Genomic DNA, 25,440 nt, shown 5'->3' with positions numbered 1-25,440 from the left:
CTCAGTTGTTTATAGAAAATAGAACATAAAACAGTACGGCACAGAACAGGCGCTTCGGCCCACAATGTTGTGCCAACATATTTATTCCCTCTTACCTACAGAATGCCCATATCCCTCTAATTTCCTCTGATTCATGTGCCATCCAAGCACAAGTTTCTTGATATTATGTGGATTGAATGAAATTAATCAAAGACTGGTTTCTCTGATGTCGGGGATCTCAGGAGAAAGCAGAGATAGATCATGCATCCAGCACTTCTCCCTCACCGTCACTGCAGGTACCTCGGACTTGTCTTTACCATTCATATGCGGGGCCCTGCCAGGTTGAGACTGGGGATATTGTGGAGCTTCTTTCTTCCATTAGCTGTTTAATTGTCCACCACTATTCTTGATTTGGTGTGGAAAAACTGCTGAGCTTTGACCTGATCAGTAGCTTGTGGGATCACTTAGTTCTGTCTTTTGCATCCTGTTTTTGCTGGTTAGCATGCATTTAGTCCCAGCCAGAACCAGGATTGACCCTCTGGCTTAATTGTAACCGTAGAGTGAGGAATGAGATGAGATGAGATAAGATTTCTTTATTAGTCACATGTACATTGAAACACACAGTGAAATGCATCTTTTGTGTAGAGTGTTCTGGGGCAGCCCACAAGTGTCGCCGCGCTTCCGGCGCCAACATATCATGTCCAAAACTTCCTAACCCGTACGTCTTTGGAACGTGGGAAGAATATGGCAAGCCATGAGGTTACAGATGTATATTTGTACATTTCTGTATACAATACAGACATGTATATTTCTAGTGATACTGATGGTCCAAAGTGGTGCAGGGATCCCAGTTTTATGTTGCCCTGTTTGTTCTCTGTTTTGTGATTGTGGTGCCACACAAAATGATGGAGGGTATCCCTGATATCAAGTTTGGACTTTTGCCTCCATATGGACTGCGCAGTGGTAATTTCTACCAACAGTACTTCTACTATAGGTAAATTGGTGAGAACAAGCTCACATAGGTTTATCCCTCCTGTTGGTTCACTCACTACCTGCTGTGGACCCAATCTAACAGCTCTGTCCTTCAGGACTTGGCCAACCAGGTCTGTGGTGGTGCTACTAAGCCACCATGGAAGTACGCCACCTCAGGGTACATTCTGTGATCTCCTTATTTTCATTGCTTCTTCCAAGTGTAGGAGAACTGATACATCAACTGAGGATGGTAGGTGGTGATCAAGAGTTCTTTTGTCTGAGTTTGATCAAATGCCATGAGACCATGTGGGATCCAAAGACAATACTGAGCACTCTCAGGGATTCTCACTTTATATATTTATACCACAGTGCTGGTCCCTCCAGTGGTACAAGACCCACCCAGGAACTGTGATGGAGTTGGAGTGTTGTATGTGCGATTCTGTGCCTACAACTATGTCAGACTGTTGCTGGACAAGTCTGTGGGACAATTCTCCCTGTTTAAACACCAGATCCCCAGATTTCAATTCTCAGGTCAATGCCAGATGGTCTGTCCATTATAAGGCAGCTGTGATAAGTCAGAGACATTCGAGATTGACCACAGTGCTAGTGCTCTGGAGTTTAATCAACTGTGCAGTGGTCATTTCTACCAACAATAGGCAGCTTATTTTCCATATGAAGGGCTCTGAATCAGATGGGTTTTTACAACAGTCCAACAGTTTTGCGATCATCTTTATTGACACCCAGTAATTTCAAAAAATCCAGAGAATTAACTGAATTTAATTTCCCCTGCTGACATCATGGGATTTGAACACCCATCTTTGGATTGTTTACCAGGCGTCTCTACTGCTGGTACAGGAATTTGATTGTGCTATGAAGGAGACATTCATTAATTTTCTTCTCAAGGCACTGTGATGACATTTTGTCACATCCTGACTTTGAATGTATTATATATTTTAAGCCTGATTTGACCAGGCATGTTGCATTTACAGTGGATCATTGTTTGAAGCATACTGAGAAGAAATTATTTCCCATTGACACATTTCAGTTTATTAAGTGCCAAGTAACCTGGTTTGGTTTAAAGCTGAGAGTGAACGGCTGTGATTTCTGCTAATAGATTCCAATTACAAAAAGTACTGTTAACCCGCTGGGGTGCTTTCAGACTGAGCTGGTTTCAGTACAATTGGAAGAGATGCTTCAAGACATCTGTGGCAATTAGCAACTCATTTCCAGAGGATGCATGTGTTCTACCGAATTCTACCCTGGCTGATTTTCTCCAAAGAACCCAAAATTAGAACAACTTCTCTGCATTATTTTTCCTTTTAGTTTGCAGGCTTTTAAAACAAGTGCTTGGCACCATTCAGCCCCTGCTAGTTGGTAAACTCCATTTAGTGACTCATTAAAATCAATAACCTTTCCATTGGAGTTGATCCATTTAATTACAGTTAATATTTACAATTACAATTCATATTTTCAACTCTCATCTTAATTTGCATGAACAGGTTGCAGCACTCAATCCCCTCAGTAGTATATTCTGTCTCTCTCCCATTGCATATTCTCATCTTTTGTCTTGGAAGATGGGAGATCAATTGACAAGAAATTGAATTTCACCCTTTTTTGGTGCCCTCAATATGTGCTACTTATGCACCAACACCCAATCACATGTATCTACATGAGGAACTGCCTCAAGAAGGCAACATCTGTCCTCAAAGATCCTCACCATCTGGGTCATGCCATCTTTTCACAGCTACCATTGGGCAGGAGGTACAGAAGTCTCACACCATCAGGTTCAAGAACAGTTACTTTTCTCCAACCATTCAGTTCTTGAACCAACTTGCACAACTGTAATCACAACCTCACTGTAAGATAAAATAAGATATTTATTTATTAGCCACACGTACATTAAAACACACAGTGAAATGTGTCTTTTTGCATTACTGAGAATGTGCTGGGGGCAGCCCACAAGTGTCGCCACTCTTCTGGCGCCAACATAGCATGCCCACAGCTCCTAACCCATACGTCTCTTGGAATGTGGGAGGAAACCAGAGCACCCGGAGGAAACCCATGCAGACACGGGGAGAACGTACAAACTCCTTACAGACAGCGGCGGGAATTGAACCCGAGTCGCCAGTGCTGTAATAGTGTTATGCTAACCACTACACTACCGTGCCGCCCATATAACAACACTATGACCACTTTGCACTACAGTGGACTTTCTTTTGTTCTATTTGTGTTCCTTCTTGTATAATTTTGCACAATGTATGTTTAATTGATGGTTTTCTTACGAATGTTGTGTCTCTGATGCTATGTGCCTGTGATGCTGCTGCAAGTTTTTCATTGTTTCTGTGCATACATGTACTTGTGCTTATGACAATAAACTCACCTTTGACTTTTGTCTTTGACTTTGATCACATCTCCCCTGTAACCATTTGTGAAATTGGGCAAAAATAGTTAAAAGCAGTGCTGTGATGTATGACGCACAGAATCAAGCTCATCCCATTGGGAGTTACATGACGAGCTTGCGGATGCCCCCTTGTTACCACACTGATTGCAGGGAAGTGTGTTAAAGTACTCTCCCCACAGCAGCTGTGGTACAGCAGAATATGATGCTGCAGTAGAATAACAAATACAGGTAAGGAAAACACACAATGATCTCCTGTATTGAGCCCCATGCCATGAGTGGCCCCAAGTCACTGCAAAGTGAGAGCTGATCCAGGGTACAGTTGCTGCAGGGTGGAGCTCAGAAGCAGTTTGTGCAAACATTGCATGGACCACCATCCCTGCAGATTCCATAATCCCATCCATTGAAAATTAAGGCTACAGATTCTGCCTGTCACAGTCCAGGCCCCTCAACTGATGTCTCATTGTCAATGCCTGTGTGATACGAAAGACAGGCCAAATGCAATCCAGCTAATTATTGCTCAGTCAGTCGCAGTCATCGTTAATGTATTGGAAACCTTCGTCAACAGTTCTATCAAATGTTATTTACTGACCAGTACCCCACTTACCGATTCTCTCTTTGGGTTTTGTGGGATCACTCGGCTCCAGACTTCTTCACAGTTTTGGTTCCAATGTGGACTTAAGAGCTAAATTCCAGAGGTGAGGTGAGGTACCTGTCCTTGACGTCAAGGAAGCATTGGATCAGATGTGACTTCAAGGCACCCTTGTAAAGCTGAAGTCAATGGGCGTCAAAGGGAAAACACTGCAACAGTTGGAGTCATAGCTTGCACAAAGCAAGATGGTTGTGGTGATCAGAGGTCAATCATCCCAGCCCCAGGATATCACTGCAGGAGTTCCTCAGGGCAGGGTCCAATGCCCAATCATCTTCATTTGCATCATCAATGATCTTCCATGTCAGAAGTGGGAAGTTCACTGATGATTGCACAATATTCAATTCCATTCACAACTCCTTAGCCAAGGAACTGGCCCATGTCTGCAAGCTGCAAGAAGATAGAACATAGGAACAGGCCCTTTGGCCCATGATGTCTGTGCTGACCATGATGCCAATTTAAACTGCCTATCTGTCTCTACATGGTCTATATTCCTCAATTCCCTGCCTGTGCATGTGCCTCTTAGTTGGCTAATAAATGGCAAGTAACATCCACACAGCAAAAGTGCTAACTAACCCCAACAAGAGGTTCATTGGGTTTAAATACAGTATGTCCCTGCCCAACAAGACTGTGGGAATACTTTCACTGGAGGGACAACAGTAATTCAAGAAGGCAGTTCACCACCATCACCTCAAGGGAAATTAGGGGTGGTAAATTGGTTTATTATTGTCACATGTACCAAGGTACAGGGAAAAATTTGTCTTTCATACTGTCCATACAGATCATTTCATTACAACAGTGCATTGATGCAGTACAAGGTAAAACAATAACAGAATACAAAATAAAGTGTTACAGTTACAGAGAAAGTGAACTGCAGGTAGACAATAAGGTGCAAGGGCAGTTGTGCAATAAATGCTAGCCTTGTCAGTGATGTCCAGATCTCAATAGCTGAACAAGTTAAAAAGGTGCTCTTAGTTTTATTGTGTGTGTTCACCAAATCTCTGGGTTGTACCCAAAAGCTTCAATCAGCATCTGGACCTGCATCAGTCATGGACCTAATGACATCACAAGTCATACAATCTGTAGTGAGATATAATGAAAAATGGAAGGATGAGCCATACGTAGCAGTGCTTGGCATACTTTCCCAGAAATGATCATTGGTACAATCCAATGTTTGCACAGGGAAGATATACACAAACTTATCCAATTTCTGGGCTTGTCTTCCGAACAAAATAGCACATGGTGTCTTAATAAAATTAAGTACAGACTGAATACTGCACACACAAAGCAGATATGAGAAAAACAATAAAGGCAAAGTGATTCAGACAGCATGTTACAGAACATTCTATTCTTTATTTAACCTTGGTGTTTAGAAACATGTCCCAAAATGGGATAAATATTCTGTTTGCGGCACTGGCAGTTTTCACTTTAATAAATAATATGTTCAAATCTCTGAAAGAAAGAATTGAAATTAATGGAAAGAGGAGATGGTTTCATACAATTTTATTTTATTTATGCACAGGATGTAGACATTGCTGACAATGCAAGCATTTATTCTCCATCCCTATCCTTTGAACTTGGTAGGTAGCTGAGAGTCAGCCACGCCGGTGTAAAATAATGAGCAGAGTGAATATGGAAGGCAGATTTCCTCCCCTTAAGGACATTAGTGAAAGAGATGGGTTTTTAACAATGGCAGATTCATGATCACTCAAAATAGCTATTTTAAAATTCCAGATTTACTTAGCAAATTGAATTTAAATTCCCCAGCTGCTGCTCTGGGATTCAAACTCATGTTTCAGGATCAGCGGCCCTGACTTGAGAGTAAAAGTCACAGTGCTACCCTCACCATAGAGTTTGTTTCGCGGGAGCTGGTGGAATGCGCAGTAGCAGAGGAACCAATGGTGGTTCCAACTGCAAAGCAAGGTTGAATTTGTCCCTTTTTCATTTCCTGACACGGTAGTGTAGCGGTTAGCATAACGCTATTACAGCGCCAGCGACCCAGGTTCAATTCCTGTAAGGAGTTTTTACGTTCTCCCCGTGTCTGCGTGGGTTTCCTCCAGGTGCTCCGGTTTCCTCCTACATTCCAAAGACGTACGGGTTAGGAAGTTGTGGGCATGCTATGTTGGCACCGGAAGCATGACGACACTTGTGCGCTGCCCCCAGAGCACTCTACACAAAGATGCATTTCACTGTGTGTTTCAATGTACATGTGACTAATAGATATCTTATCTGTGTTCAGTAACCTCAGATGTGAACAATATCTCCAAATGGAAAGTGCTTTAGGAGGCAGGATAGTTTAGAAGGGTATTTAATACATTTTCTGAATGCTCTTTATTAATGTACAGTTTACCGTTTATTATATTTTTGAAGCCTCCGTGGCCATTAATCTAGAGTTTGGGCTATTTAATCAATGCCCTGAATGATTGGTTCTTTATGCTTTTCTTAACATAGACTTTTCAATTGCTACACCTACGTGGTAGGAAGTGAGTGTGATATTGCAGGTAATTTGTCTGGCTGTATGAGTTCTATCGCTGTAGAAAGTATTGGTATTGTTTAATATTGTCACTTGTACCGAGATACAGTGAAAAACTTGTCTTGCATACCGTTCGTACAGGTCAATTATTACATAGTGCATTACAGAGTTCATTGAGGTAGTACAGGTAAAAGAAATAACAGAGTACAGAGTAAAGTGTCACAGCTACAGGGAAGTGCATTTCAGGTAGACAATAAGGTGCAAGGTCAAAACGAGGTAGATTCTGAGGTCAAGAGTCCACCTCATCATATAAGGGAACCGTTCAATAGTCTTATCACAGTGGGATAGAAGCTGTCCTTGAGGTTAGTGGTATGCGCCCTCAGGTTCCTGTATCTTCTGCCTGATGGAAGAGGAGAGAAGAGAGAATGACCCAGGTGGGTGGGGTCTTTGATTATGCTGGCTGCTTCACCAAGGCAGTGAGAGGTATAGACAGAGTCCATAGAGGGGAGGCTGGTTTCCGTTACACACTGGGCTGTGTCCACAACTCTGCAGTTTCTTGCGGTCCTGGGAAGAGCAGTTGCTCTACCAAGCCATGATGCATCCAGATAGGATGCTTTCTATGGTGCATTGATAAAAGTTGGTGAGTGTCAAAGGGAACATACCAAATTTCTTTAGCCTTCTGAGGAAGTAGAGGCGCTCGTGAGCTTTCTTAGCCATGGCGTCTACATGGTTGGACCAAGACAGGCTATTGATGATGTTCACTCCTAGTAGTATTGCTAAGCTAATTTTATGACCCCATCATGTGATACTATAATGAGTCTCTAGGTGATAACAACATTGATGCTAAGGCAGGGTTGGATACTTTGCGCATTCAATGATCTTCCCATTCAGCAGAAAACTTGGAAATATTCCTAAGGAGCTCAGTGTTAGTAATGACAATTCAACCATTCCATAATGTAAACCCAACCTTCACGAACTGAAACAAAATAGGGGAAATATTAACATTAGCTGAACATTAACACAGCTCTACACCAGTTAACAAAAGGGTTAAGTTCCTCCGTGAAAATTCATATAGTGGGAGGTACAGTACACACTTAACTATCATGGGGATTCCTGGCTGCCATGGATGACAAGGAAAGTCAGAAGCTCCTCGATCTCCTCTCAGTAAGGCTGCAGTAGATCAAAAGCAAACCACGCTTGTTTTGACAAGTTAAAACATGCGAGTCACTCATCCAGTGGCCATTATTGCCTGATGGAAGAGTGCAGGTGCTCAAGGCAGCTTTTATTTTTCCATTTTAAATAGCTTATTTATTTCACAGACTCCTTCCTATTACCCAATCAAAAAAAAACTGTTAAATGCTACTGTTTTTTACAGGGCTGTGCTTGAAAGACAGTTTCCAAATGAATCCCTAACCCTTCACTGCAGCAAGCAAAACCTTCTTTAAAGAACAAATTAAATTAAATTCAACCCTTCATTGTAGTGAAGATTTGTTAAGTAAATAAGGGAGGGGTGTACTGGAAATATGACAGGTAATAATGTCAAAAAAAGGGACCAGACTAGATTGTTCACCTGAATGTAAACAGTACACAATCAACTCTCCCATTCTAAGAAAAGTAATGAATTACTTGCCCATGACCTATGTTCTGGGGTATACTGTACATGGTACTGGACAAAACCTAGGCTGATAAACTCATTCACTTATAAGTACTAAAACTTTTAAAAGTGCATTTTTATTATATTTTTCTGAATGTAACCTTTTTTTTATATCATTATACACCAGAGAATTGAACAAATTAAGGAGCAATTGCCTTTTCCTGAAGGCTTCCCTATCTTGCTCTAACAAAGGGCATAAGCAGAATAATGGGGAAAAAATGAGGCTCTCGAAGGTTGATGAGGTCTTATGTGTATTAATTGGATTTATACAGCATGGGAATGAATGGTAGGATGAGTCATCCTTCCAGGATTATTGCGTGATCTACATGGGTATTTAAGCCTTAACTGACCTCGGCCAACCTAGTGAGATCATTAGAACATTTCCATCAGTGCATTACTGTTAATGGGATAATCGAGGTGCCACTGGTTGTCTGAGAGATTACTTTCCATAATGCCTGTACCACCATTTTCTGGATCTTGTAGTCTTGAATGCCAAAGAGCAGCTGTCTCTTTGGCCCAACATTACTCTCATGAAGGTTTATAGGAGTTAACCTGGGTGTATTTGGTGAAATATTTGAGGGTAGCAGAGAAGGTTAAGAAAGCATTTATACACCATACAGGATCCTGGACCTAATAGATAAAGGCATGAAGCCAATTATGGAAAAATATATTATGTACCTTGAGAACACTGGTTCGGCTGCAAACAAAATATTAGTCTGGTCACAACACTTGGAAAAGATGTGAAGGCTTTGGGAGAGGTGCAAAGAATGCCTCCAAGGATGATGGACCATTACAGAGAAATGCTGGGGATGTGAGAATTGTTCAGCTCAGGCAAAAAGAAGTTTCAGAACAGATGTGATGTTGAAAATAATGATCTATGGATCAGACAAAGAAAAAGGTTTTCCAATGGTAGAAGGATTGGGTACTACAGACTATATAGATACTTGGGAATAAAAATAACTATATTTCTCATGCATGGACTCAAAGAGTAGCACCGTCTCCTTTACTGTTATCATCCAATGATTCTATGACTCTGCAAACTACAACACCCTTTTAATTACAGCAGATGTCCTTACTCCCAGTAGCAGAGCATGTTAGGAATGATCTTTGCTTCAAACAGTTTGAACACATTGTTATCTTCATTCGCAAGAACACATGGGCAAATAGATGTAATATGTTCCATGGTTTTTATGAGCCCAAAGTGCTTGTAATGGGAACTTGTGCCACTTTGTTGCATGGCTGTCATTCACCTATATATTAAACCAGATAGAAAAAACTAGCCCAAGAAAAAGCCAGGAACAAATTATCGAAGGCCAATCGCTGAATTTAAAAATATGGGTTTTATTTTCTTTCCATGGATGGCGGAAGAGAAGTAAAACAGACTCCTGATTGACTCTTACATAAGAATTAGGAGCAGGAATAAATCATCCAGCCCTTCAACCCTGCTCCACCATTCAAAGGGACTGGCTGATCTTCCACCACAGCTCTGTTTTCTTGCACTCTCTTCATTCCTCTTGATTCCTTTCATATCTAGAATCAAACTGAGTTTTGAATGACTGAGCCATGAGAGCCCTCCAGAGTAGAGAATTCCAAAGATTCATTGCTCACTGTATGAAGAAATTTCTCCCCATTTCAACTCCAAATGGCTTACCCTCAACACTATGCCTTGAGCTCCTCAATGTAGGTGTAGGCTCAACACAGCTCCAAAAAGGGATCAATTTACAAATAGTTCCTGGAGATTCCTCAGCCAGGGGAAACATCCTCACAGCATCCATCTGTTTAACGCTGTAAGAATTCTGTAGGATCATACACTCACAATCTGAAAATATATCACAGATATTCTCCTGTTTCTTGTTTCATAGATAGGAAAAAAAGCATGGATAAGAGAGAATAAAGTGATGCTAATTTCCTCTGCCCTTCCTCTAATGAAATGGTTGTCATATTATCATTAGGATTGGATTAAGGATTAATAGGATTAAGGACAGCCTCTTATGAATAAACTACTCTAACAAAGTCTATTCAGCTTCCACAATCAGCCTTTGATCCCAGTAATATTATCATCCCTTTACAGTTCAAAAGTCTACAGTTATCCCTTTTTGATCCTGAATAGTTAATGAATTACATTAAAATCTCATCCTCAGTTTGTGAAAATGAATTTGGGAGTTTGTAAAATAATTTGGAAATGGAAAACCGGTATCAGTAAAAGAGATTATAAAGATGTGGGATTATCAACCCATTCACAAATGGCTTCTGGGTGAGGACACATGCCTGCTTACACTGTCTGGTCAAATAGATTTAAGTGAATTACTAACAACGTTATTATAAACTACCCTCTGAAGTGCTCTCCTGTGATCACTTCTTAAAGAAACAATATTCATTACTAATCTCATTGGCAAATTCATCATTTATTGTGTATTCCTAAATGGAATTTCAGATGGCAGTTCAAAGTGCAGGTAAGAATGGCAGATTTCCTTCCTTGAAGGTTACTGTGAACCAGATAGATTTTTACATCAAACTGGTAATGATGGTAATTATTAGTCACTAGATTTTTATTCCAGATTACTTGAATTTAAATTCCACAATTGCCATGGTGATACAAGTCATCCATGTTATGAAGGCCCGACTTATGGACACATATGTATGAATGAACTCTCATAATAAATTCAAAAATCCAACATAGGTACATACCCTCGTTCATGTTATTGGCAGAACTAGTTTCTTCTCTCTCTCTCCACATTTTGTACTTGTTCTTTCTTATCAGTCTTTTGTCTTATGTACTTTTGATGCCTTTCATTACAATACCGTGCAAGTATGGTTACCATATCAAGTGATTTTGTGTATTTTCCGATTTATGGACAAAATCAAGTTATGGCCGTCTGTTAAAATAGAACTCATTTGTAACCCAGGGATGGCCTGTAATTGAACTCTGTGACCCTGGATCATTAATCTGGATTATTACATACTGATCCAGTGGCTTAACCATACTGCAAACTGGCATCAAACTGAATCTGCCAAGAAAGCTGATGATTAACTAGTAAGTGGAAGAAGGGTTGAAAATGATACAGTTCCCTCCATCTGTGTTCTAACCTGAAGTTGTTGTGTCACACAGAATGGAGAAGGGCTGTAAATAATACAGTTCATGCAACAGTGGGAAACAGAGAAACTGAACATGACAGGCATTTATGTGAAGAATCAACTCAGACAAACTGCTTATTATCATTCCATTGTATGTAAAAACCTATTTATTATCTTAGAATGCTGAAGTACTCATCTCCACTCAACTCAGTTAAATCAGACTTTTCTTGTTTGCATGTGAAGGTTGTGATTAGAAGCAAACTTTCAATTCAATAGTGCTCTTCTGCTATTGTGTAAGTCATGTGTGTGGGAAAAGAAACAAAATGTACATAATATTCTCAGCTGTATATTTCATCTCCAAAGAGGCCAAATATTTCAGGTTAGTGTGAGTCAAATATCAGGCCTCTATTCTGTTACTGTGTGAATTTAGTATAAAATAATAGAACACAGAACAATACAGCACAGGAATAGACCCTTCAGCCCACAATGTTTATGCTGAACATGACGCCAAATTAAACTAAATCTCGTCTGCCTGCAATGATCCAAATCCCTCCATTACCTGCATATTCATGTGTCTATATAAAAGCCTCTTAAATGCCTCCATTGTATTTGCTTCCACCACTACCCCGGCAGCCTTTTCCATGCATCTACCATTCTCTGTGTAAAAAACTTGCCCTCCACATCTCCCTTAAACTTTCCCCCTCTCACCTTAAATGCACATCCTTCAGTATTTGATATTTCTACCTTGGGAAAATGATTCTGACTGTCTACTCTATCTATGCCTCTCATAATTTAATAAACTTTTATCAGGTCCCCCCTCAACCTCTGACACTCCAGAGAAAACCCAAGTTTGTTCAACCTTTCCTTATTGCTCATACCCTCTAATCTAGACCTGGTAAATCTCCACTGCACCCTTTCCAAAACTTCCACATCCATCCTGTGATGATGTGACCAGAATTTCACACAATATTCTAAGTGCAGCCTAAAAAAAGTTTTATATAGCTGCAACATGACTTCTTTACTCTTATATTCAATGCTCCAATAACAACAATAATAAAAACATCCAAGGGTCTTCAAAGAAACTTTATCAAAATTTGACACAGATCTACATAAAGAAATATTAGGGCAGGTGTCTGAAAATCTTAGTTAAAGAGAGGTTTTAGGAGGTGTCTTTAATGAGGAATAAGTGGGAGAGAGGTGGGGAGCTTGGAGAGGGAATTCCAGAGCTCAGGGCCAAGGCAGTTGAAGGTTTGACCAACCAAGAATGATTGGGCGATTAGACCTGGGGACATGTAAGAGGCCAGGAGTGGAGAGATTTCAAAAGCCTGTAGGCCTGGAGGAAGATGCTAAATTACGAAAGGAATGAGGCCATGGATGAATTTGATCAGAGTTTTACAAATAAGGCCAATCTGGGTCAGAGATCACAGGATTGGGTGTGAATGGAACATTATAATTGTTTGGATGAGTTCATGTTCACGTCGGGAGCAAGACAGAAAGCTTGCTAGGAAATAATGAGACTAGGCAAGTCTAGAGGTATCAAAATGATGGGTAATGATTTCAGCACAGAGGAGCAGAGACAAGAATCAGATGATATCACAGAAATGAAGTTATTTAGTTGGTGATGAAGTGGATGTACAGTCAGGAGTTTTGCTTGCGGTCAAATAGGACATCGTGTTTGCTAATGGACTGACTCAGCCTGGTTCAAAAGCATCTGTAATTGTGACGTGAGCCCTGTTTACTGGTTATGACGTGTGTTATCTTGTGATATCTGAATCTTTTTAAAGTAGCAGAATAAGCACTTGGTCAGATCATAGTCAAAACTGCAAAATATACTTGTTCAAGGTGACAGATAATCTTGGAATGTTGATCCATCAGCTTCATGTTGGTGCTTTTACTGCAAGGGAGCCTTCTAGTCTAACTCCAGTCTCCCACTTTATCCTCTCACTTTATACAATTCCCTTCTAAATAAGATTCAGATCCTGATTCCAAAATGCTTGATAGCTCTGTTTAAACAACTTTTACCCAACTTTTAACTCTCCCTAAACCACCTGCACTTGCAGCTGGTTTTCCAGGAAACTGGCACCATTCGTTATATTGGATTTCTCCCTTCGCTTGGAGCAGGGAGCAAAGTTTCCCTGATTTATTCAGAGAACCATCAAGGTACTCCTTTTGCCTCATCAGCAATACAAATATAACAACATCCGTTTGTGTCTGAGTACCATTAGAGCAGTACCAGGAGCCATGATATGAAAGAGTGACTTTTATCTTGTGCTTTTCATGGTCTCACAACACCCAAAATGTTTTACAACCAGTGGAATAAATTTGAAGGAGGGAGGTCCAAGATGCAATGTTCACATGACATGGTCCCAGAAACGGTAAAGAAGTGATGGTCAATCATTCTGTTTCAGTGACACTGTTGGTTGAGGGATGTATATGGCCTGGACATTGGAAAAAAATTCCCTGCTCTTCAGAATAGTAGCATGGATTCTAATCACTCAGTTAAAAGAGGAGAAGGAGCACTGGTTTAACACCTCATCCATAAAATCAGCATCTCTGATGGAGTAGTACTGCCTCAGTCAACCTAGACTTAAGAATATTAGAGCATAAGGAACAGAAGCAGGAATAGATCACTTAGCCCCTTCACAATTAAATAAGATTGTGGTTGATATTTTACCTTAGCACAATTTTTCTAACCCCATATCCTTTAATATCCGAAAATGTACCCATCTGTATCTCAAAAAGACTCAGCAGCTGAACTTCACATTCCTCTTGGGTAGAGGATTCCAAAGGTCCACTGCTGTCCGCCTGCAGATAGCTTGATTATTTTGAGACCTGGGCCTTTTGTTCTAGATACCCCAGCTAAGGAAATGTCACCCCTGATCAACCCTGTGAAGCCCCATAAAAACCTTGTATGTTTCAATAAGATCACCTCTCATTCTTCTAAACTCTAGAGAGTATAGGTATTTAATCTCTCCTCATAGGGCATCTCAGGAAAATTTGGAGATACTTTGTTTCCCTCTCTCGATTGCAAGTATATCCTTCCCTGGGTAAGGAGACTAAACCTGTACACATTATTCCAGATGCAGCTCCTCCTTAGATAATTGCAAAAAGACATCTTTATTCTTGTACTCAAATCTTCTTGAAATAAAAACTAACATACAATTTGCTTACCTAATTCCTTGGTTTCCTCCAGTGATTCTGGTGCAGGGCACCCAGGTCCTTCTGATCAGCAACTCTTGTCAATCCCTCACTGTTTAAAAAATCCTCTGCCTTTATACTTGCTCTAGCAGAGTGGATGACCTCACATTTTCGTTCATTATATTTCATCTGGCACACCCTCATCTATTTAATAAGCCTAACTATGCTCAACATTACCAGCATGGTTTGAAGCTTCTCTCCATCCTCCACACAGCCAACAATGCCATCTTGCTTTGTGTCTTCAGCAAACTTAGATATATTACACATGGTTCCCTGATCTAAATCATTAATAGAGATTGTGAACAGTTGGGCCAGCTGGAATAATCCCTGCGATACCCCACTAGTCACAGATTCCCAAATCGAAAATTACCCATTTGTTTCTACTCTCTGTTTCTGTCCATTAATCAGTCCGCAGTCTACCCCAGCACATTACTCCCAATCTCATGTGCCCAAGTTTTGATGAGTAACATCTGGTGTGAAATCTTCTTGTAGGCTTTCCGAAAATCCAATACACTATTCCTATGGTACGTTCTGCTCGATACAACCAGTAAACATGATTTCCTTTCATGAATCTATGTTGGTTTTGACTAATCCTATTATTATTTCTGAGCAGCTTTTACCCACATCCTCAATAGATTCCAGAGCTTCTGTACTGCTAAACTCAGACTAACTGGTCTGTAATCCTTGTTTTCTCTCTCCCTCCTTCCTTAAATAGTGGGAGCATTTGAGAAGCCATGAAATTTTGGAAGATGACAATACGTACATCCACGATTTTTATAACCACCTCTTTCAGACCCCTGGTATCCAGGTCATCTGGCCCTGGGAATTTTACATTGAGTTTTACATTTGCTCTAGACCTATTGTTCTCCAGTACTTCCAGAAGATTTTCTGTGTGGTCTTCCATGAAGATAGATACAAACTTTTTATCTCCAATTTCAATTTTCCCAATTCTGACCCACATCAGTTTCTGCTAATCTTTTCCTTTTTACTGTATATTTCAGTAGTAGATTATACATTCTTTTTTCATGTTTCTCACTAGTATTCTACTTACCCGCAGTTGGCGTTGGCTGAAATCTGAAGATCTCCCTGTTTTCAAGTTTATTACTCTTTTTGCCATCATTACCTTTGATGTAATATTATCTTTAACTTGGAGACACTTCTTATGTTAGCCATGGCTCGGCCTCTTTTCCTTTTGGTGTTTTGAGTCTTAACAGGATGTGCTCGTTGTAAATGTTGTACTTGTTCTTTTTCTGCTAGCCATTACTTGTTTACTGCCATATCTTTCAGCATAGTTTCCCACTCTACCATATCCAGCTCATGCCAAGTGCCTTCACAGTTTGTTTAATTTAAATGTAAGGCTCTGGTTTTAAGATGAACTAAACCACTCTTCCTTAAAGGCCCTTAACTACCAGATTATTGATTAGTCCTTACTCACTGCACAATCCTAAATCTAAAATAACCTCTTCCCTCTTTGTTTCCCCAACATGTTGACCTAGTAAATAATGGCAAAAGGCTGCTCTATAAGGACAAATGGGAATCTAGCTCAGGCCAGCAAAGTGGTCAGTACGGACCAGTTGGGCCAAAGGACCTGTTGCCGTGCTGTTTTGCTCTGTTTTGCATTCAGAAAACTGCATTAAAATAGCCAATCATCTTGTTGATCTTTGGGGAAGTGGATTTAGGGCCATATGCTGCCTAGTAATAGTGTCATTGATTCTTTAATATGTGACCTATCAGGCAGACAGGACGTTGCATTGGCATATCATTCAAACTGTGGCACTTCTAACAATGTATTACTGCCACAACAACATACTGGAGCATCAGCTGTTGCCGTTTTGAAAATCTTTCTCTGTCTGAGAACCTGTCAAATCAATTGTAATGTGGATTTAATATGCAGAGACATCAAAAATAATTTTACACCTGACCAAGGTCTGACAAATCTAAAAACTTCTCTGTTACCACAGTTTAATTTGAACAGTCTTATTAATTGTGCTAATCCTTTAATCCCTTCACACTTTCTAAATGACATTTCTCCAGCCTTTGCAATCTCATGTCTATATTAGGCTTTCTCCTTCTTCTCATTGTTTTCCTGTTTACGTCTTCAGCCCTATATTCTTTCATATCCTTGTTATAATCACATTGGATGTCTTACATTGTGTTCAGTTTGATAGGCCAAATGAGCATAATAATTTGAAGCCTTTGCAGTAGAATAACATAATAGCATACCAAGCACATCGAAATGAATATCTGATGACAGGCCATTTCCAGTGATATAAAGGATAATTTTTATAATTATTTTTCACTGTTGTGTAAAGAGAAATATTTCTGAGCACCAATTCATTTTTACATAGAATTACAGCTCAAAATGGTCCAACCCTTTCCTATTGGTTTATGGCCCTCCTGCCCTTCCTTATTAACATAGCCCCCATTCCATTAGGCCTATGTGGTTGTCTGGATTTCCCTAAGTTTCATTTATTCCATTGGTTTCAACGATTCCTTGTCATAACACATTCCATATTCTCATCACCCCTCAGATAAAGTTTTCTCTCTTTAATTTCTGTATTTTTTTAATAGCTACCTCTATATTTATAGCCCCTTGTCTTGAGCTCTTTCACAAGTAGAAATTAGTCTAATGTTATATGGGCTGAATGTGCAAAGCTATAATGTGCACTCAGTGAATTCCAAGGAAACAAAGCTACATTTCCAAAGCTGAGCTTGATGTGTCCACATTACCACGTTAAATTGAATTTCTACCACTTTATCCTACCTTTCCTGAAAGGTAATGTCATTGAGAAAATTATCTCTCAGTACTCAGCTGGAGTGTCAGCCTAGATTTGAACCCACAAACATTTGACACAGAGGCAAGCTGGCTACCAAATGAGCCACAGCTGATCTCTCAGTGCATTCTTTTCTAGAGAAATGACCTGCAACTTTTCCGATTCTGTTGATTCCTAAGACTTGTGGTCAATTGCCTATATAGTCCTTTACTGTAAATAGTGTGGCATTGGTGTCTTAATTACGCTAAAGTCAATGGGAGGTAAAGTTACAAATTCACTGCATTGGCAGGGTATTAATGCCTGGGTAGAACATGATTCAGGGAAAGAAGGCCAGAGTGCAATGGCCTTGATTTGAACCTATGCTCCTTTGAGCTATCTGCCTTGCTGGGGGCACAGGAACATTGATTTTAGCCCATCAGCAATTGAAAATGACATTAACGCACTGTTTTTCCCTTAATCAGGGGAGTATGTCGTCATGACCGTCTACTTCGATTTAAGCAGAAGAATGGGATACTTCACGATTCAGACCTACATACCATGCATATTGACAGTCGTCCTTTCCTGGGTCTCATTCTGGATCAAAAAAGACGCAACTCCAGCCAGGACAGCACTGGGTAAGTTTTGTGCCACATTTAGTTCCTGGATCCCTGACTAATTGTTAACTGGGAAAGGAACCAGAGATAATCCAGAGAGATGGGAGGAAGGGGAAAGAAAATGCAATGAGTGGTTACGATCTGGAATGTACTGCTCAAAAACATGGAGCCAACACATCCAATGAGAGCTTTCAAAGGGGTTTTAGAAATGAAAAGCTTTGCCGGACTGTAGGGAAAGAGTAGCAGGACTATTTACAAGGAGTAAATACTGGTACAATGGTCTAAATAATGAGCTTATACTGTTCCATGATTCTATGAATTCATCCTCCAACAATTTATAGGCTTTCAAAGCTGGTGTGGTAGAAATCTATTCACTGTTGATGGTACTAAACATTTGGTTTATGGACCTCCTACCCTTTACAAACATGGCCCCTTTTCCATGTGTCTGTCTAGATTTCCCTAAGTTTCATTATTGTAGCCAGTGTAGGCAGTTCTGATATCCAACAATGAGGCCAATAGAACCAAGTGGAATGCAATATTCAGCTGGAGTGGCCTGTCAATAGATGATCACTCTCAAGTGCTTGGTATGCTATGGTATTGTAATGGCTTCCAATTATTTTGATCATTTGTCCTGTCAAACTGAAGACAATTTGAAAATAACAAGGCCATTAATGAATGTAAGGCTGAGGATGTAAACAAGAAAATAAGGAGAAAGAGGAGAAAACCTATTAGAGCCATTAGCAAAATGTTGGAAAATGTCATTTGAAAACTATGAAGGGATTATTTTAAATAGTCTGCTCAAATTAAGTTGTGGTTACAGAGCAGGTCTTGGATTTGTCATACCTCGGTCAGGCATAACATTATTTTTCATGTCTGTGCATATTAAATCCACATTACCTTTGACTGATCAAGGTCCTCTGACATGGAGAAATTTTCAAAAGTATGACAACTGATGCTCCAGTGCCTGACTGTGGCAATAATACATTACCACAGTTTGAATGACATGCCAGTACAGGGTCCTGTCTGCTGAAGTTGTTAGATATTAAAGAATCAATGACACTGTTCAAAGAATAATGCACAGATTATCCCCAGCAAAAGAGGACAAATATTTGTCTCCATCATACCTTCATTATTTTGCCTCATGCACTTAACCTTGGTCGTGTTCTATACCGTGAGCTAATGTTCAAATATCCTGGTCGTGAATCAAGGAAATAATTGAGAAAATAATAGGTATTTACTTGCCAGGACAATATTTAGAGACGTCTGTTTACACTGCAGTTACCATCACATTACAGCCAATAGTTTAAGAATTTACTTAAAAAGATGCTTATTATAAATGATCATATTCTACATTTTCATTTGATTTGTGATATTAAACATTTTATTGAGGCAAAACTTGACCATCCTTTAAGGCATGTTACACAGCATAATGTGTGCAATCCAAAATCAACCAATTCATCCTGCCTATGTTGAATCTTCAAAGAGCTAGGCCATCAGTATTTTCAGGAGTTTAAGAGGACATTGTATGGTTCTTACTTTAATAATTATTGTCAATGTTCATGGATCATTTGTTTCCATATCAAAGTAAATCTATTTTTCACACTGGTGTGAACAAATAATAAGTAAATAAAATAGCAGAGTTTTATGTCTGTTTATGAGTAAGACTGGATGTCATATATAAGTTATTCACAAACAAATCCAGAATTGAGCAGACGCCTCTTAATATAGAGGGTATGAGCTACAAGGAGAGGTTGGACAAACTTGGATTGCTTTCTCTGGAGCGTTGGAGGCTGAAAGGAGACCTGACAGAACTGTATAAAATTATGAGAGGCATGGACAGGGTAGACTGTCAGAATCTTTTTCCCAGAGTAGAAATGTCAAATACTTGAGGGCATAGCTTTAAGATGAGAGGGGGAAAGTTTAAAGGAGATGCGCGAGGCAAGTTTTTTACAAAGAGTGGGTGCCTGGAATGCATTGCTAGGGACGGTGGTGGAAGCAGATACGATAATGGTGTTTAAGGGGCTTTTAGATATACACATGAATGTGCATGGGATATGGATCATGTGCAGGCAAGGGATTAGTTTAATTTGGCATCATTTTCGGCACAGACATCGTGGGTTGAAGGGCCTGTTCCTGTGCTGTACTGTGTTCTATGTTCTATGTTAACAGGCAGAAAGTGGAAAGTATTACTAACTTGTGTTGTTAACTTCCTGATATATGTACCAGAAGTAGTTGAGGCAAGAGGCATGAATGCATTTAATGGAAACTAGTGGAGAAGGGGGAAGAAGTAGCTAATGATGATGGTGAAGTAAGTTGAAGACATTGCATGGAAGTCACATGCAAGAGTTTCCCATCCAGTTGCTGCCCAGACTTTGAAACTTGAATATCAGGGAGTCGTAGAGCCACAAGCAGGACAGGCTAACTACAAATTGCCAACCTTCGCATTTCTAGCAATTAACATCGGAGCGAACTTGACAATGGTTCAAGAGATGGTCATCCGTCCACAATTTTGATCGTGGAAATTGTTCAGGGGGTAGCTTATAAGAAAATGAAAAACAATGTTCTTTTGAAAAAGGTAACCCTTCTCTGAAAATGTCTGCATTTTAAGTGCACACCAACTTGGGAATTTCTCAGCTGTGTACTCAATGTGAGTTCACAGCTTAAAAAACGTATCTGTAAGGTCCTATAGTCTGCGTCACTGCACCTGACTCAAGACCCAAACGCAACAGCTGACTGGTGCAGTCAGCAAAGTATTTAAAGTGAGCAAATCATGTGTTAGAGATTTAAAAAAATATTGGCCCTTAATATAGAACATAGAACATTACAGCACGGTACAGGCCCTTCGGCCCAGAATGTTGTACCGACATTTTATCCTGCTCTAAAATCTGTCTAATCCTTCCTTACCACATAGCCATCCATTTCTCTATCATTCATGTGGCTATCTAAGAGTCTCTTAAATGTCCCTAATGTATCTGCCCCTACCACCTTTGCCAGCAGTGTGTTCTACGCACCCACCACTCTCTGTGTAAAGAACTTACCCCTGACATCCCCCTTATATCTTCCTCCAATCACCTTAAAATTATGTCCCCTCGTATTAGCCGTTGTCGCCCTGGGAAAAAGTCTCTGACTGTCCACTCGATCTCTGCCTCATCATCTTGTACACTTGTTGTTAGGTTGATAAACATTGCAGTGTAATGGAAATACATTTCCCGGCTTTTGACAAGCTGAATGTCAAGTATCACAGGATTCTAAGGATTGGGTTTGCATTGTTAACTTCCTTCTATATCTGAGCTTCCAGGGTATGGTCAAAGCAAATTCAAGAAGCTTCTCAGTCTGTCAAATTTCAAGCCTGAATATTTGCTTAAAGCTCCATGGCTTGCAGTGCATTAGTGAATCGACAAACATGTTAAACATCTGGTCGAGCAAGGCTCCAGAGAGAATGTAACACAAATTGAAATGAATCTATCTGCTGTGAAATGGGCACTACAGATGACAAACATGTCATGTCACAATACCAGGGATCCAACTTTCAAGTTGCTTTATTCAAATTTAGTGTCTTTTTTAACAAAGCCTGACTTAATATAAAGAGATGTATATTGAGAATTATAGGTAGCTGAAGAATGGGGCTGAACTTACAGAAAAAGATGAAGTAAAGAATCTGGAATAGAAATTTCTAATATTCATGGACTTGAAGGCAAGCTGTCCACCTGAATGGGAAATTGGTTAAGTAGCTGGTGAGAGAGTAAGGATAATGGCAGGCACTCTAGTTATCAGTAAATGAAAATAAAAAGAAACTATAGACACTGGAAGTCTGAAAGAAAAACAAAATGCTGGAAGAACTCAGTAGGCAGGCAGCATCTATGGATAGAGAACCATCTAACATCTCAGGTCGAAGACCCTTCATCAGAACTGAGAAAGAGAGAAAGTGAGTTAGTCTAAGTGGTAGAGAAAGCAAAGAAGGGCAATGGTGGAACAAAGGGACAAGGTGAAATGATGGACAGCTATTGAACGGATGGTTGAGCTCCTTTGCCTGCGTAACGTGTTGCCAATGTTGTGAAGTCAGGGTGATGTTGTATGGTTTGACCTACTAGAATGTGCTGATCAATCCAAATGAAAAGAAAGAGAGAGGAAAAAAAAACTAATTGGGGAGATGATTAGCAGGCACAAATGGCCAGTCCTGATACAAACAGAAAGAAAGAGCAAGTTACCTGAAGTTGGAGAATTCAATATTGAGTCCCGCAGGCTGCAATATGCCCAGATGGAAAATGAGGTGTTGTTCCTCCGGCTTATAGAGTCATAGAGTCTTACAGCACGGAAAGAGGCCCTTCTGCGCAACTGGTCCATGCTGACCAAGGTCCCCATCTAAGCTAGTCCCATTTGCCCGCGTTTGGTCCATATCCCTCTAAGTCTTTCCTATCCATGTATCTGTCCAAGTGACTTTTAAATGTTAATGTACCTGCCTCAACCACTTCCTCTGGCAGCTCATTCCATATACAGACCACCCTCCAGGTGAAAAAGTTACTCCTCAGATTCCTATTAAATCTCTCTCCTATTCCCCTAAACATATGTCCTCTAGTTCTTGCTTCCCCAAACCTGGGAAAAAGACTGTGCGCATTTACCCTATCTATGCCCCTCATGATTTTACACACCTCTATAAGATCACCCCTTATTCTCCTACATTCCAATGAAAAAAGTTCCAACTTGCTCAACCTCTCTTCATAAATCAGTCCGTCGAGACTCGGCAACATCCTTGTAAATTTGCTTTGTACTCTTTCCAGGTTAATGTCACCTTTCCTATCGTAGGGTGATCCAAACTGAACCCAATATAACAAATACAGCCTCACCAATGTCTTGTACATCCCAACTTCTATACTCAGTGCCTTGACTGATGAAGGCCAGTGTGCCAAAATCCTTCTTCACCATCCTGTCAATCTGTGACACCACTTTCAGGGAATCACGTACTTATGTTGGGCTTTGTTGTAACAGTGCAGGAAGCCATGGACGAAGATGGCAGAGTGGTAATGGGATGATGAATTAAAATGGCAGGCAATGGGAAGCTCAGGATCACTCCTGTGGACTGAGCACAGGTGCTCTGCAAAGCTATCACCCAGTCTGCATATAAGATAAGACAAGATATCTTTGTTAGTCACATGTACATCGAAACACACAGTGAAATACATCTTTTTGCGTAGTGTTCTGGGGGCAGCCCGCAAGTGTCGCCATGCTTCCGGCGCCAACATAGCATGCCCACAACTTCCTAACCCATATGTTTTGGAATGTGGGAGGAAACCGGAGCTCCCGGAGGAAACCCACGCAGACACGGGGAGAACAGAAACTCCTTACAGACAGTGGCTAGATTTGAACCCGGGTCACTGGCGCTGTAAAGCATTACGCTAACCACTACACAATGGTTTCACCAGTGCAAAGTAGATCACATTGTGAACACCAAATGCAGTAGACGAGACTGGAAGAAGTGCAAGTGAATTACTGCTTCAGCTGGAAAGACTAATTGGGTCCCTGTATGGTTGAGTGTAAGACAGGTCTATGGGAACTCTGTTCTTGCTCTGTCCAGGAGGAGAAGAGGTGAGAGCAGAGGTGCAGGCAATAGATGAGCCACACTCAAGGGCTCTGTCCTTTATGGGAGAGAAGCCATAGTTGTAGACGAATCCACTCTGGTTAGAGGGGAAGCAAGGAGGTGAAAGGCTGCCAGGGCTAAGCAGTGAAACTGAGGCTACAGTCAGATCAGCCATGATCTTATTGAGTGGCGCAGCGGACTCGATGGACTGAGTGGCCTAGTCCTGCTTCTAATTCACAAGCTCATATGCTTATTACTGGGCACAGTCATATCAGGTAAAATTTGAAACTATCCAACTGAGATTAGCAAAGACTGAATTAAATCAGCTAATGCCAAATGTGATAATTCTTCATATGCACAAAAGAAGAAACCTAATCTATAACTGGTTAATATAAAAAATATTGAAAATTAGTCTGGAGATAATTGAATTTACCAGAATACTCGTGAGCCTAAGAAGCTCAAGTAAAACTTCTTATACTTTTATGAATTAATGAATATTATTTAATGAATTAGCACTCAGGTTATATGGCACTTACTAATTATTAACTTAAACACTGATGTGTTGAAAATTTTGCTCTTTCAGCCTCTCTGTTGTATCCTTCATAAAATATTTGCCACTTTTGGATTTGAGCTTTAACTTACATAAATGGACCCGAACACCACTTCTACACCTATTAACCCACCCCAGGTCATTGCATAAATCACAAGTGCAAGTGACAAAAATCTGCTCATAGGGTTTTGCAAAGCATGCTGAAGTCAATTGGCTTTGGCAGATGCTTTGTAAATTCTCCTGCATAAGGTTTTACAAGAACAATAATAAGAGTTCCAAAACATTACCCACGTTGTTACGGTGAAAATGAAACAATCAACGCCAGCAACTTGCTAACTGTAAGCCATCTTGCAAATTAACATCAATTAATGAGGTGACTGCACTGGAGAGGTTGCAAAGAAGATTCAACAGAATGTTGCCTGGGATGAAGCGTTTCAGCTATGAGCTGGATACACTGGGCTTGTTCTCCTTAGAGGAGAATTTTATGGTGAGAGTGGAAAGGTTTAATAGGAACCTTGAGGGGCAACTTCTTTTACACAAAGGGTGGTATTTCTGTGGAATGAGCTGCCAGAGGAAGTGGTTAAGACAGGTACAATAACAACTTTTAAAAGACGGTTGGACAGATACATGGATTGGAAAGGTTTAGAAGGTTATGGGTCAAATGCTGGCAAATGGGACTAGCTTGGATGGGGCATCTTGGTTGGCATGGACCAGTTAGGCCGAAGGGCCTGTTTCTGTGTTGTATGACTCTATGAAGAGGCTTATTGAGGTATACAAAATTATGAGGGGCATAAATCAGGCAGATAGTGAGAAATCTTTCCCTGTAGTATAATTATCTAAAACCAGAGGGCTTGGGTTTAAGCCAGGGGGTAGGAGGGGATCTGTGGAAGAATTTTTTTTCCCACAGACAGCGTTCGGAAATTGGAGGGAGCAATGGAAGTAGAGACTCTCACAACACTTAAGAAGGATCTGGATGAGCACTTAAATTGCCAAGGCATTGAAGACCAAGTGCTGGGAAATGAGATTAATATAAGTGTGTAGTTCAGCATGGACATGATGGGCCAAAGGGTATGTTTCTCCTCTGTTTGGTTCTGTGACTTCATAATTCTTGTTGAAACCTGCCCTGTTTACATGGCCAGTACATTCGCCCACTCTGTTGGAAGGAAAGTATCTTTACTGAAACTGAGTGTAGCTTTCAGGAAGTCAAATGGGGGGTGGGGGGTGGAATATTAGCTACCAGATGTCAATTTGATTGGCAGCTCCTAAGCATTAGAATAATAAAACATCTGTCTAAAAGAGGGATATATAACTGCCAGATACTGTCATCTCACGTCATCCTTTCTATCAACTACACAGAAAAGTTCTTTTACCGGCAGAAGTGTTTTGCGATATTTTGCAATTAAAGTCCAAGTCTAAGAAATTGAAAAGATTTAGGAATTAGTTCGGTCCTTTGCCTTCCTAAACAAAAGGCACTTGATAAATTTAAGCATACAAATCTTGAGAGGTGTCTACTTTGTGCGTGGTTTCTTGATTAAGTCTTATGAATCAAA

At 40.3% G+C, this 25,440-nt stretch overlaps 1 protein-coding gene across 2 annotated transcripts in view; it reads left to right on the top strand.

Moving 5' to 3' along the window:
- LOC127575843 (gamma-aminobutyric acid receptor subunit gamma-3) overlaps positions 1-25,440 on the top strand; it is a 449,528-nt gene that overhangs the window by 387,023 nt on the left and 37,065 nt on the right. Inside the window, exon 7 of one of the 2 annotated variants that reach the window (XM_052026012.1) lies at positions 17,634-17,786. In XM_052026012.1, the coding sequence (XP_051881972.1) occupies positions 17,634-17,786 (153 nt within the window). Of the gene's footprint in view, positions 1-17,633; positions 17,791-25,440 lie in introns of both variants that reach the window. The other variant, XM_052026013.1, reaches the window with a different exon arrangement.

Source organism: Pristis pectinata, chromosome 11 (assembly GCF_009764475.1).
Source record: "Pristis pectinata isolate sPriPec2 chromosome 11, sPriPec2.1.pri, whole genome shotgun sequence".
NCBI lineage: Eukaryota > Metazoa > Chordata > Chondrichthyes > Rhinopristiformes > Pristidae > Pristis > Pristis pectinata.
The sequence above is the reverse complement of the archived record's forward strand: the minus strand, read 5'-3'. Positions and strand labels throughout refer to the sequence as shown.